We start from the raw sequence: 14,213 nt of genomic DNA on the forward strand, positions 1-14,213 counted from the left end.
ACAATAAACCAATGAATATATTTAAATTGACCAATTTTAGGGGGGGGGGGGGCAGCTGAATAAAGACAGTTAAATCAGATGAGGGTTGAGAATACTCCTGCTTTACATGTGATGGCCAAGTAGGCAAGACCCAGGATGGTTATTTTTGTATTAATATATAATCTCTCGGAATTCATGGCTGATTTTTTTTGTCATAACTTCTGCCAAACAAATTCAAATTCACATTATATTCTTGAAAAATTGTCACGAACTGTTGAAATTATAAATTTACCGCTAGATGGCGATACTGCACGACCATGAAAACTACTGGTTTCAAACTCCCAAATGACTCGAGTAATGTACAGTATTTGTAATATCTTTGCTACATTCGTACATTAGTATCCTCGGTAAGACCTCTATCAACCCTCTTATTATAAAAAAAGACAAAAAGGCATTTAAAATTTCCTTTTTATTTCAACAGTAAAACATTTTAGAAATGACATTGAGATAATTTTTTGTAAATCCAGCAAACAGATTGATTACATCAAAGAATGACTGATGAAAAGGTATCGTCGTCATATCATCTTTTACATATGTTGTCATATTCTTTATAACAATGTGAAAATAGTATTAAATGTGCTATAAATACAATGTAGCAAACCTTAAAATTTAGGAAAATGTCACATAAAACCACTAAATCATCAGCAACCGCATTTTATAAATACATAGTCTGAGTTCTTTTGAAGAACTGGAAAATAAGTTAGGTGTGGAAATAAGTTAACGAGCCATTTTCTTTGCAAATAATTGTACATAGTTTAACGTCAAGTGTGAGTTCGTTTAGTTTTTTTGAATGACTTGATCAAGTAACTGAAAGATTGTTGCAGTTTTGTCTTGATTTGATTTGACATTTTTGCATGAGCAGTTGTTAGACGTATGAAATGAGTAAAATAAATACTTGCTGTCTTCCATGCTGTAGTAAAATGTACATTTTCTTTTTTTAAACTTTTTTTGTACCAAGACTGGATTGTGTGAGTACTTTTTTTATTTTCTCACCCTTCACTCCTGCAGTGCCTCATAAAAACTGTGGATACTTTCTATTCAAGTCCTCCTTTTAAACAAACATCCAGTTTACACAGAAGGAACAGAGACTGTATTAATGACCTTGAATACATTTTTTTTCTTTCAATCCTCCCCCACTGGTATTGTAGTATAGTTTGAACCTGTCGTATGAGCATCGTGATGAAAACCTCTCTTGATATTTTTGGATCAAGTTGCACATTAACTGGTTGGTTGAATGTTTACCTCACTTTATACACACACACCAGTTTTTTTTCTTTTCTCTATATGTTGACCCTTCTTTACACAAGGAAGAAAGACTAGTCTATTGCGTAATCAAGAGAGTTAGTTTACCTGAGAATGTATCTTTTGTTATGAAAGTTCAAACACTGGAGCCTATTCTTCTCACCTGCCCTTAAAAGTGCAAAAGCAATGACAGCTGCTAATCCAATATAGTATAAACCTCTGTGTTCCAACTAGGTGGACATCCACATTTTATCTTTGGATTAGCTTTGATGCTGTTCATTCTTTGATGTTTCATTTTGCTCATCATGAAACACTCTCGCAGTAGGATTGTAACCCCTAGGATCGATGTTGGTGTCACGCTGCAAACCTGCCGTAGTGGTCATCCTTGTCAGAGGTAGTGTTACCATGCAAACGTCTCCGGTCACCTGAAACAGTTTGTATCATTATGTTGAGGTTTGAGCATATTTTTCAAACATGATTTGTCCAAGCCTGGGCCTTGATGAAACTTTAGACATGTAAAATACTCATCAGCTGTATTCTTCATTGGCCAGAGCTGACAAACATTTTGTGCAGACAAAGACGACAATCTGTAGTCGTACCTCATGAGGCCTGCTAATGAAGTTGATGAAAACTGAATCCCACCAAAAAGGGACTTGCGTTGCTCCTGGGATGGTGCCTTTGTTTCCTCTATGACTGGTTTGTATTCAGGGATCTGAGCCACTTGAAATCTGTTGAAAAAGAAATATATTAAGTTCGTCTCATCAGACACTTCCGGCTCTATTTTCGTGACTGCCGCAAATCCAGCCCTGCACTTGGCAAAATTCTGCGACGGGGCGGGCTAGACCGGGTTTTGTTAATTTTGTGGACTAGGTGTACCGCCAGCGCATTTCGAAGTGGGATGTCTGGATGTTGACACAGCCGACTTCAATCCTGTGCAAACGAAGCGGCTTCTTTCATTCCCTCTAAAAGCGGCGCAACAGTCTCACATGGAGACGTCTCTAGATGCGGAAGAGGACGCAGCGATCTGTGCGTGACTGGAACATTGAATGTTAGCGGGTACCCTTATTAAACACAGAATGAGTTGGTGAAAACTGCTGGTGACTTAAATGCGAGTCAGCGGACCTCATATATATATAAATCCCCTACAACGATAATTGCTGCAAAGTCAATATTATGCTTTATTGTAATAACTATTGCTTTTCTGGTTAACTTCCCTTTCTAACTGGACAGATGAACATGAAGATGAGTGTGTGTGCGCCACGCAATTGTCATTCAAAGGAAAAGTACGCATCCGTGTTAAAACTGAACCCGGGTCTTGCAAACTCTCGTTTATGCTGAGCAATGATTAGATATGTATTGTGTGGCAGCAACAAATCTCACCTTCCCACAGAGAGAAATTTCAGCCCCCCATCTGTCCATTCCTTTGCCTCAATGCCCTCCACAGTCTCCTGCACCATATTTGGCACCATAGCTTGTGTACACTGAGTGTTAACGCATATTCCTGACGTCAGGGGACCCCTCTTCTGCTCGGTGGACGTTTTCAGTGTGGGAACGATAAGGGTCAGTGGGGGCTTAAGGGGATTTTTAAGGGAATCCAGAGGGGGTATGAGTATGGCAGGCCATTTCTTCTGGGCACATCGGGAGCAACAGTAGCCATGCTTTGGTGCTAAGCCAGAGAGGCCAGAGATGGTGTGCAGGTGCGACTGATGGGGGCAAAGTCTGGGCAGGGAGCAAAATGAAGACAGTGGAGACTGCATCGGGAACCTTAGGGGAGAAAACGGGAGAGGATGAGGATGATTTATACAGCGGAACCTTTTTTTTTTTTTTTTTTTTTTTTTTTTTTTTTTATTAAATAATGCCTTGTCTTGACCATAATGTATATTAGTGGGCATCTACCATTTATGGTATTGTCTATGTACAGTATATTGACTGCAAAAGTTGATTACCAAAACAATCAAGTTCCATGCAGTAAGCAAGTTGGCTCAAATGATGAAACTCCTCATTATTATGGGTCATACTAATAACTTAATTCATTACAGCTAAAGTGATTGTTTTTAAAAGTGTATCAATGTCAAGTTATAAAATATTGCTACAATGTACCACCCAATTTTAAAACCCAACAGCAACTCTTCACTTTAAAATATTGAAAAAGTAACTCCTGGGTTGGATCACAGACAAAAATCTGGGACTCATGACTTATCTGTATAACACTGAAACCAACATTTAAAAAAAAAAATTTCAATTTAGATCCTGAAACACTTTTGCTTAAAATTTAGCTTTTTATCTTCTTTATTTCAGTAATATCTGCATGAACAGCTCTTTTCCAAAACATGATGAATCTATTTTGATAATTCAGAGAAAAATGACATTTACTCAGACCTGCACATTTATAAACATTGTTTGTAAATAAACAATTCATTTTGTTTTGTCGGCGGCACGGTAGTCGACTGGTTAGAGCGTCAGCCTCACAGTTCTGAGGACTCGGGTTCAATCCCTGGCCCCGCCTGTGTGGCGTTTGCATGTTCTCCCCGTGCCTGCGTGGGATTTCTCCAGGCACTCCGGTTTCCTCCCACATCCCAAAAACATGCATTAATTGGAGACTCTAAATTTCCCGCAGGTGTGACTGTGAGTGCGAATCGTTGTTTGTTTGTATGTGCCCTGCGATTGGCTGGCAACCAGTTCAAGGTGTACCCCGCCTCCTGCCCGATGACAGCTGGGATAGGCTCCAGCATGCCCGCGACCCGAGTGAGGAGAAACGGCTCAGAAAATGGATGGATGGATTTTGTTAGTCTGTCTGAACATGTTCAACAAGTCACTGGAGTCTTCGCACAATGGCTTTTCTAAGATTTGTCTTTGCATCTTGTATTGGAAAAGAGCTCGTCATACGTGTATATTGTCTACTCACAAAATTTGTTCAAGATCAGCCATACGAGTAGGACTACTGTACATATTATTGTTGTCTAGATCCCTGCAAGCCAAATACAGTGTGTGGGCTTGTCTGTTTATGACTATCCCACAAAAACAAAACAAAAAAAATCAATCTTTGTGGACATTTTAGTGGACGACAAATTTGAAGGACATACTATTTTTTCCCAAATTTGTATCTTTGTGCTTTATCATGGACAGCACGACTAAATGCATGTGTGTGCGTGCATGCGTGCGTGCGTGGACATACTTGATTGATGAGACTTTGCTTTGGGCCATCTGTTTGAGCTCATACTCTTGCAGTAGTTCTTCTAAAGCAGCAGCATTTTCTGAAAAACAACAAATTTAAATTATATTGTTATGTGTAATTATGTCTGATTTCACTGAAAATTCTATATTAAAAGTAAAAGCTTTCTATAGTGAGATAATTTAATGTTTTGTTTGAGAAATAAACTGCAAGTGCAGTGATGTGAAAAAAAAAATTGTGGGCTGATTGAATTTACTCAACTAATCCTATTCATGTATAAGAGGTGAAGACAAGACTAAAGTAAGACTACGAAAGAAAAACACTCACCTTGTTTCTCAGTAATCAGGCGGACAAGAACACTGATAGTGTCTTCATTCAGGTCGTCGTTATTACCTTGAACAAGAGATAGAGTTTAATAAATACTTTATATATCTAGATCTCTGGTATTTTCTAAACTATTATATCAAACAGTCACACAGACTATTCTTTGAACAGGAATTCCCATTTAAATGTTCACATATTCAATGTTGGCAATGTGCTTTTTGTTGCTGCAAATTAAAATAATGCACATATACGGTATTTGACTGAAATTTCCAAGTTTGATTCTTTGTGGGGAAAATAAAGTTTCATAGTCTGTGACACAGCTATATTTGAAAAAGTATGCCCAATCAACCAGAGATGTGCCCATAATAATCTCCTTCATTCATAACTCATACAAATGGCAGCTACAGTTTAAGGTCCCGTTCACAGTGTGTGTCACTGCTGGGTTACTGTGCCACAGCACATGATGGGACTGATAAGGGTGGCTCCATGGCAACCCCCTGACCATCCCATAAAACCAGCAAAGCAGCTGAGCGTGATATCAGTGAAGGGTGGAAAATACTTTGATCAGCAATCTGTTTTAGCAGAGGGCTACAAATAAATATTGTGGGTTCATGGCCTTTTAGGGGAATTTGATTTTATATTTACCCTTCAAATTAGAGAAAGTCTTCAGATACAATATATAAAAGGACAAATGTGGCTTCATGTATTGTGCAGTGCATAAGGGCACTGCACAATACTGAGTATTAGAGAATGAAAATGCATATGACCGCGAGAACTCATTTGTGTGTTCTTCTGTCTTTTCAGGCCACGGTCTATCAGTGAATGTTTGTGTCTTATAAGGCCACCTGTGTGTCGTTTAGTTACATTTGTTGGCGGGTTCATTCTGGTATTTACGCCGATCATCGAGCTATTACTAGGGAGCGCCGAGTGATGACGTCAAATAAAATGGACAAAACAACGTAAATGTGTATTATTATTGGAAACTAACATTGTAGCATAGGATGGTTGCTGCTAACAACTACAGATTACCACCGGGCTTCCACGAAGGGAACTCCGACGAGAAGTGGAAAAATGAAGTAGAACTGTGAACACGTGACAGACTTGGACAAGAAAAAACAAGGATTAGCGCTAGCGTTGTGGGACACGACGTTAAAGACGAGCAGCTGGCTCTAACTACGTGCAGAACACACACTTTGCTGACATGAAATCAGCGCTCAAACGTGTGTTTGGCGAGAAGAGGGAGCAAAAAGCCAGAGCAATAATGTGAGTCAAGACGCCATTTACTACACAGCAACAAATGCAGCCCGGGGTGGCCAGGCACCAGGTCCACTCGCAGGTACCTACCCACAGGATAAATGAGCAAGACGAACAAAGTGTGGAATTTGTCAAAGCACATACCACTGGGTAAAAAGCCTATCCTCAAAAGAAGGAAAATTCAAAAATGACAAGTGAAAATCAGTACAGTGAACAAACTGATGAGTGTAAACATTACACAGTTTTCCAAGGAATCAGACTGAACTATTCAAGGTTGACACTTTAGGGTCCGTTGTAATAGACACAGGCTGCACAAGTACAGTATGTGGAGAAAAATGGCTGGATAACTATGTGCATGGACTAGATGAGAGTGAAAAGCAGAACGTGACAAGTGAGGAGAGCAGCAAGCCTTTCAAATTCAGAGATGAAAAAGTCGATTCCAGCAAAGGTGGGAACAACAAAATGCTGCATTGGAACACAAGTGGTTACAGCAGACATTCCCGTACTACTAAGTGAAGCTTCCCTAAGGAGAGCAGGGGACGTGCTAGACTTGGAGAAGGATACCGCCATCATGTGGAAACAAGTTAGCTTTAGAAGTCACTTCCTCAGGAAACTACTGGGAAAATATATCAATAAATAATCCCCATGTGATGCATATGACAACATAGTGCTGCGAGCTATTACAGAAAATATGACTGAAGAACAAAACCACAAAGCTTTGCTGAAACTTCACAAGCAGTTCGGCCATGCTTCGGTTGATAAACTCAAGAAACTGCTAATGAATGCTGGACATGTTCATGTTGAGAACACTACTATTTTAGAAGAGAGAGTGGGCAAATGTGAAATATGTCTCAAGCACAGCAAGCCTAAATCCAAACCTGCTGTTGGTCTGCCCATGGCTTCACGATACAACACGACTATAGGGGTGGGTTTACATGATCTAGAACCAAATGTGTGGTACCTTCACATTATTGATCATTTCACCTGTTTCAGCACCGGTAGCATTGTCACCTCCAAGAAGCCAAGTGTGATAGTGAAACACTTCTTTCATTCCTGGATTAGTGTCCATGGCCCAACGGACCAACTTTTCAGTGATAACGGTGGGGAATTTAATAACAGTGAAATCAGAGACATGGCTAAGAATTTCAATATTGAGATAAAGACCACTACTGGCTACAGTCCATGGAGTAATGGTTTGCTTGAGCGCCATAACCAAAGACTCACGGAAATACTGGGTAACAGTTCTGGATTGGGCACTCGTGGCAAAGAACACAATGCAAAATGTACATGGCTTCAGTCCGTACCAGTTGTTTTTGGGACAAAAATCCCAATTTTCCTTCAGTTATTGTTGACAAGCTACCTGCCTTGGAAGGCACCACTATCAGTGCCTTGGTGGGACAACATATGAGCATTACCCAACGCAAGGAAAGCATTCACTGAGGCCGAACGCTCAGAAAGAATAAGGAGAGCTCTCAGGAAGCCCTGGAATTGTGATAAGGCCAGATGGAGTAGTGATATTTGTACATCATGGGTTCACCACTCAAGGATAAGAAAGTCTGATCCTGAACCCAGTGAAGTAGCAGGTGCTATAGATCCTTTGCAATCTGAGGAGAATGACAATGCTGAAGATACTAATATTCACGAAGTTAACGATGCTGACAATGAGGATTATCATCGGGATGATCTACACCCACTGGTTTTAAGAGGAGGCTCCATAACACTGAAAACAGGACAAATAATTATCGGGACAAAGACACTGGTGTTTTTTTTATACAGCTATAAAGTGATAGGGCGAGCTGGAAAGGCTACCAGACAATACTAGAACCGGTATAACCTACAGTACTCAGAACCTGATAACATAGCAGGTACCAAAAGGTTAGCTGATCTGAGTCAGGTGGCAAATCTTCATGGGATAGTGACAAAGTATGTTCTGAAATGCATGATAACAATGTGTTGGTCATGGATGTTTTTTATTTGACATTGCAAAATGTGATGAAATTAGTAACTGGGGGTGTTTGAAGAGGTAAAAGGCATTGGTCAAAAACAGGTGTCCACCAGGTGGGGGTGTACACTAAAGTTAACACCTGATAGACTAGTACCCAAAGCACGTCTAGTGGTTCGGAGTATAACAGTGCAGATCTTCCAAAAGAATCCCCTACTTGCTCATCATAGTCCCACAAGTTACTTATGTTAGTTATATATCAGAGACAGTGGATGCTGCACTCCATGGACATTAAGTCAGCTTTTGTTCAGGGTCCAGTGTGCAGGGTGCTGTCTCGGGACATTTACCTATGGTCTAGCTGATGCTTCCCTCGACTGGTACAATAAAGTCAAATCCACACTGCTGAATACAGGGGCCACAATGTCTCAAGTAGATCCTGCTGTTTTTTACTGGTTGGATGGACACTGCTGTGTAATTGGCATCTTCGCTTGTCATGTGGATGACTTCATCTGGAGTGCCTCACACATTTTTGCCACAATAATCATTCAAAACTGCTTTGAGGACGTGAGGAGAATGATTGCTTTCATTATATGGGAATGGACTTTGCCACTGTGAAAGCAGTGGAGGAGATGCAACAGAATGCATCCATACAGACTCTTCATCCTAATGTCATGGACCCAGCAAGACCTTTGGAGTGTCATTCTCCTTTCACAGACTGGGAGACTGACAAGCTGAGGTCAAAGATATATCAGCTGTTGTGGGTGGCCAGACAAAGCAGGCCAGATATCATGTTCGACACATGCAATCTTGCATCCGCTTTAAAACACGCCACTGTGCAAACATTGCATGAAACAAAGTACTAAACTAATTTAGGAGATGATTATTCCTTGAAGCTTGTTTTCAGTGATGCCTCAATGGGAAACCTACCTGACGGTGGAACACAAGGTGAACATCTCTTTGTGGTGATGGGTGAGGAAGGGAAATTCACACCTGTCTAATGGCAATTGAAGAGGATCAGGAGAGTGGTTCGGTGTACTCTGGCAGGAGAAACACTCTTGCTGATGGAATTGCTAATGTCATGTCTGTTTTCCCTCTACTGAACTCACAAGGGGAAAAGTCACGGAAGATAGCTCACCAGTGATGTGTGTTACAACTACTCCCTTGTGCCTTGTCATGAAGTCAACCAAATCTATAACAGAGAAATGACTAAGACTAGAAATAAGTGGCATTAAAGAACTAATCCAAAGCATAAGGATCCAACATGTCCTCTGGTCAGCTACAAAAGAACAGCTGGTAGATTGTCTGACAAATAAAAGGAGTTTCTTCCCTAGTGCTTCTGAAAGTGTTGAGGGATGGAAAGTGGAGCTTAAAGAATGACTACTAAAGAAAGAAACAAATGACCGCTAAAATTGTTAAGGTTTGTAACAAACCAAAGGTTACTTACTTACAGAATGTTATGTTTCAAAAGGAATGCACACTGAATGCTAACCTTCATTTGTGAGTATTTATTTTTTAAGACAGTGGAGATTGTCTGAGTGTGTACTTTTGTGGCAGGCCACATGCATCAGATGGTGTACTTGTGTCGCGTAAGGCCACATGTTCCTCACTCAAAGTGTGACTAAGTGGTGTTAGGCCACAACGGCAGTTTATGTTGCTATATGAGAACAATAGTGTCAATTTCACAGCATTGAGCTAATTCTATTCACACCTGTGGCTGACCACACATCATGCGTTTAAAAGTCCTGAGTTTTTCCCATTCCAATATACAGTGGAACTCTCACTTAATTCTTTTTTACTTCTTCTTCTACTTCTCTACAAGTCACAGTTAACCCAGCATGGGATGTGGGTTCTGCCAAACCGAGCTTGCCCCAGCTGTAAATCCTCTCCATGGGCCTTCCTCACTAACTGGAGCTACAATATGACGTGCTGGAGTCAGAACTGTACGTACAGGACAAGATAACAAGGAGGAAATGTACACAATGTGACAATGATAGTTGTATAATCATGACAAAAGAGAGAAGGAAGAGGCAAAACAAAGGTAGTTTGAACCTATATTTATAGACACTATTTCACAGACCCTAGCTCCTCTCTCAAAGCTCCCACAACAATGCAAAATAGAGCAGCACAGTAGAAGAGAAGGATTCAAAAAGGAGATGAAAGAGGAGACATAAACCATGATGTGAGCACCTAACTGAATTATTGATCCGGCTGGGAAAGGAGACGAGGGAAGTATGGAGTGTCATGGTCACATAAGAGGGTGTGTTGTTGAATGGAGTGCAGAAGGATAGAGAAAAGAGATGTGAATAGGGATTTTTCACAACAAGGTTCTCACATGTATGTTTTGGTCCTTGCATGCATTGAAGAGTTTTAGCTACTTGCTTGCACTTCTAAAGCTTGATGACTTACAGTACATGGCAGTCAAGATAAATTATTTCCCTTTCAAGCAGTGGCGAGGCCAGGCCTATTTTTCCTTGCCTTAGCCAGCCTTATGAATTCATCGTAAAATTTGGAAAAAGTCCTAATTTACTTTTTTTTGGGAAGGGGGGGGGGGGGGGACTGGCGACACGGTGGGCGACTGGTTAGAGCGTCAGCCTCACAGTTCTGAGGACTGGGGTTCAATCCCCGGCCCCGCCTGTGTGGAGTTTGCATGTTCTCCCCGTGCCTGCGTGGGGTTGCTCCGGGCACTCCAGTTTCCTCCCACATCCCAAAAACATGCATAGTAGGCTAATTGACGATTCTAAATTGCCCGTAGGTGTGAATGTGAGTGTGAATGGTTGTTTGTATGTGTCCTGCGATTGGCTGGCAACCAGTTCAGGGTGTACCCCGCCTCCTGCCTGATGATAGTTGGGATAGGCTACAGCACTCCCGCGACCCTTGTGAGGATAAGCGGCTCAGAAAATGGATGGATGGATGAAGGGAAAAATACTTTTCTCTGGTGATAGCACACGCTTTGGCATTGACAAAAGAGTAAACCTTGTTTAAAAAAAAAAACGGTTGGTAAATGAGCAAGTTATGACTTAATTTCAATGCCCATGCATTCCCTTTGAAGGGAACATCAAGCTACCCAACATGGCCGCCACATAGGGATGTCGGTTAGCCAGGCTGCTACAGTGCGTTGGTGTATTGTCTTCATATCTATGGTCTGAACCGCTACACACATTTCCAGCTGTGTTAACGCCAATGACCAGGTAATGCTTTATCTACAACCCTGACACAATCTATGAAATGACAGTTGACCACACGGCGATGCTTCAATGCCCGCTCTTGACTAGCTCCATGTTACGTGTCACCACTGACTCGGCAGGGGCTTGTAAAGCTGACATGCCCTGCAAAAATTCAAAATCTTACCAAGAATATTTTATTTCTAGTCAAAACTAATTAAAATTAGCCACATCACATTAAAAAAATAAACAGCCAGTGGAGTATTGGAGTATAACGGCCAGTATTGGGACTTTCTGTCCATTCTACTCACATCATTCCCTCATGCCCTCAGTCTATCCTCCCCCCCTGTTTCTCCCATCCACAGTCCCTCTGAAAAATCCAGTACCATCTGACCTCCTCACCTCTTTTTATTCACTTATTTGTTTATGAAAGTTATTTCCCTTCTGACTCCCTGGCGATTTGATGGGAATATTTTTTTCGCTGCTTTTCAAATAGGAAAACCATAACTGTGCGCTTGGAAAAATGGAGCAGACATGACCTGTGATGAATGGGCCTGGAAAAGGTCAAAGTTCAAAACATACGCCATGTAGGTTTGCAACAAAGTCAAATGGCTAATATAACTAACCAGCGGTTGTGCAGAGACACACTTCTGGGTTAGGTTTAAAAAGGAGTCTTCCCCCAAAAAATTACCACATGGATTTAGAAACTTGGAATTTAATTGAATAGTCCCATTCCGCACCTTTCAGCCTTTTGGTCAATGTCTGTCCAGTCATCTCTCACCTTCTCTCTGAGGTATATCAGCCTCTGCATCAACCCCATCCTTCTTGGCATTGCAGCGGCATCCTTTCTTCTTCAAGAAGTTGCAAATCACGATACCCAGCAGGCCCACAACACAGAAGACAGGCACTAAAGCGAACACCACATAATCGGTTGTCTTCTCCTCAGCGCTGCGTACAACTGTGTCATTGACTGGCCCTTCAGCACCAATTCCCAAGCCTTGCCCCACTGTGCGCACGCTTCTGATGTGTACGGTCACTGGGGTGGAGGGGTGGGTTGGGGATTTTAAACACAAAAGATTTAAACTGTCTCAAATTAGTCCTTTGAGACATATAAATAAAGAGTTTGGGAGTTCAATACAACAGTAAGAAAAAGCATTCTTACTCTTCACACAGGAGTTTTTGATTGAAGCACTTCCTACTCCGGCTTTGGAGTAAAATCTGTAAAAAGAAAAAATAGGACAGATCATAATTGACGGGATGAAGACAAAGTACAGTAAAAAAGCTATTTTTTTCATATTTTGTGTTTTCAATTTAACAAAAGAGTACAATTTAAAGGTTCCGCAGAAGCCTATTGTTACAATACCAAGTGAATGCACACAGACAACAAATAGAGATGCATGTAGACTTAGGGTCATTACCCAGGCAGATAGTCTCCACACACAGCATCAAGAGTAAGCAGTGCCAGAGGTTACAAGTTTTCGCCCACGAAGCTTGCAGGAGGAGTGTGGACGACACAGTTCAGAGTCTAACGAGTCTACAGGAAAAGGTTCCTGTCTGGCATGATCGACACTGCACTTCCTCTGCCCGACTCCGGATCTGCCCACAAGGCTGGTGAGACAGAAAACAGCAAATATTAAGTCCACACAAGCATACCTCAGTCTGGAAAAACATATACTGTGTATTTGAGCGCTACAAAGTGCCTCCGATGTTTAGCAGTTATGCATCATAGGGAAAGAGCTGTTTAGGAATCAATTTCAGGGAACTCTCTCCTTATTATACAGTCACATCCCCACTGGCACTGCACTGCTGCAGTGCCCAGTGAGAGGCAAAGGTGGTTCCTCATCTTCTTCAATGTATTCTTGTATGTACATATGATCTTTACAAGAAATATGATCTTTACAAGAAAATTTGACAAAATATGTTCAGTGTAGGGCCACAAGGACACAGGCACATAGTCCTATAATATGCAGGAATTTGTCCAGTTCAATGTGGGCTCATGAGGAAGAACACAGATCTTTAGGGTACTTAAGGTATATATTAATAAAAGCAATAAATACTGTTTAAAGTTTGTTTTTACTCGACTTTACACCGATTTTATCGGGCTGATCGGTATCGGCCGATATTAAGCATTTTATGCTGATCGGCTTATCGGCTTTAATGTCATAATTTGACGATCCGATCTATGACGTCATTGATTGGCTCCGCAAAAGACATTTACTCCGCGTCGTCACTTGCACAGTATATTTTAATCCAAAAGCTAGTTTATTTTTTACCCTTGTCGCGTGTCTTTTGACGTAGTACTGTAAATATCTGACAGCCAATGAAGTTATTTATTTATTTTTTTTAACTAAAAACAAAAATAAAAAAATAAAAACATGTCAGTGGTGTGGAACACACAACACGTCTGAGACAGACAACACCGAATGCCCAGATCAGACTACAAGCCAAATTTGCTCTTTCGCGATTGCACTGTCAAGACTACTGCAATAAAATCTTGTATTCTGATACCACCACGTCCCATTTTTTACGATCATTGGGCTTTATCCTGTCAACTTAAATGTGACCGGATACACTCGTTACCGTGGCGACGACAACAAGAGCGGAGCAGTGATCAGTTATCGTTTTTTTAAACTAGCTGATCGGCCCCAAAAATCCTGATCGTGAAAAGCCTAGTTTTTACCAGTAATTGTGTAATAATAATAATAATAATAATAATGCATTAAACTTATATTGTGCTTTTCATACTCAATACGTTTTACAATTGCACACATTATTCATTCACTCAACAGTCACATCCTATTGTAAATGAAAATGCTTGATATTCCATCAGTGGGTGCTGAAAAACATCTGACAGACGGTTATTTACATTAAAGTTACGATGCAAGTCAAGACAGGTCAGACAGCTTGCAAGAAAAATATGCCTCACTTGTCCCTACTGACGCATACCATAATAAGCAGAGTCAACTATGAGTGACTTCATGATGATACTAATGTGTATCAGCATCCTGAAAAAATGAAAGAATTACAGCTGATGCCAGACAGCTTCACTTCACATTCAAATTCCCCCGAGTTCATATAT

At 40.9% G+C, this 14,213-nt stretch overlaps 1 protein-coding gene across 1 annotated transcript; it reads right to left on the reverse strand.

Moving 5' to 3' along the window:
- Positions 1-435: 435 nt before the first annotated feature.
- On the reverse strand, positions 436-12,805 carry relt (RELT TNF receptor). The gene is given in 11 exon segments (XM_061682224.1): positions 436-1,706; positions 1,881-2,009; positions 2,662-3,045; positions 4,457-4,535; positions 4,781-4,846; positions 11,916-12,170; positions 12,297-12,352; positions 12,553-12,587; positions 12,589-12,669; positions 12,671-12,742; positions 12,788-12,805. Coding segments are annotated over 11 exon segments (1,179 nt in total). The 3' UTR covers positions 436-1,702.
- Positions 12,806-14,213: the final 1,408 nt, after the last annotated feature.

The sequence above is a fragment of the Phycodurus eques genome, chromosome 7 (genome assembly GCF_024500275.1).
Source record: "Phycodurus eques isolate BA_2022a chromosome 7, UOR_Pequ_1.1, whole genome shotgun sequence".
In the NCBI taxonomy this organism is placed as follows: Eukaryota; Metazoa; Chordata; class Actinopteri; order Syngnathiformes; family Syngnathidae; genus Phycodurus; species Phycodurus eques.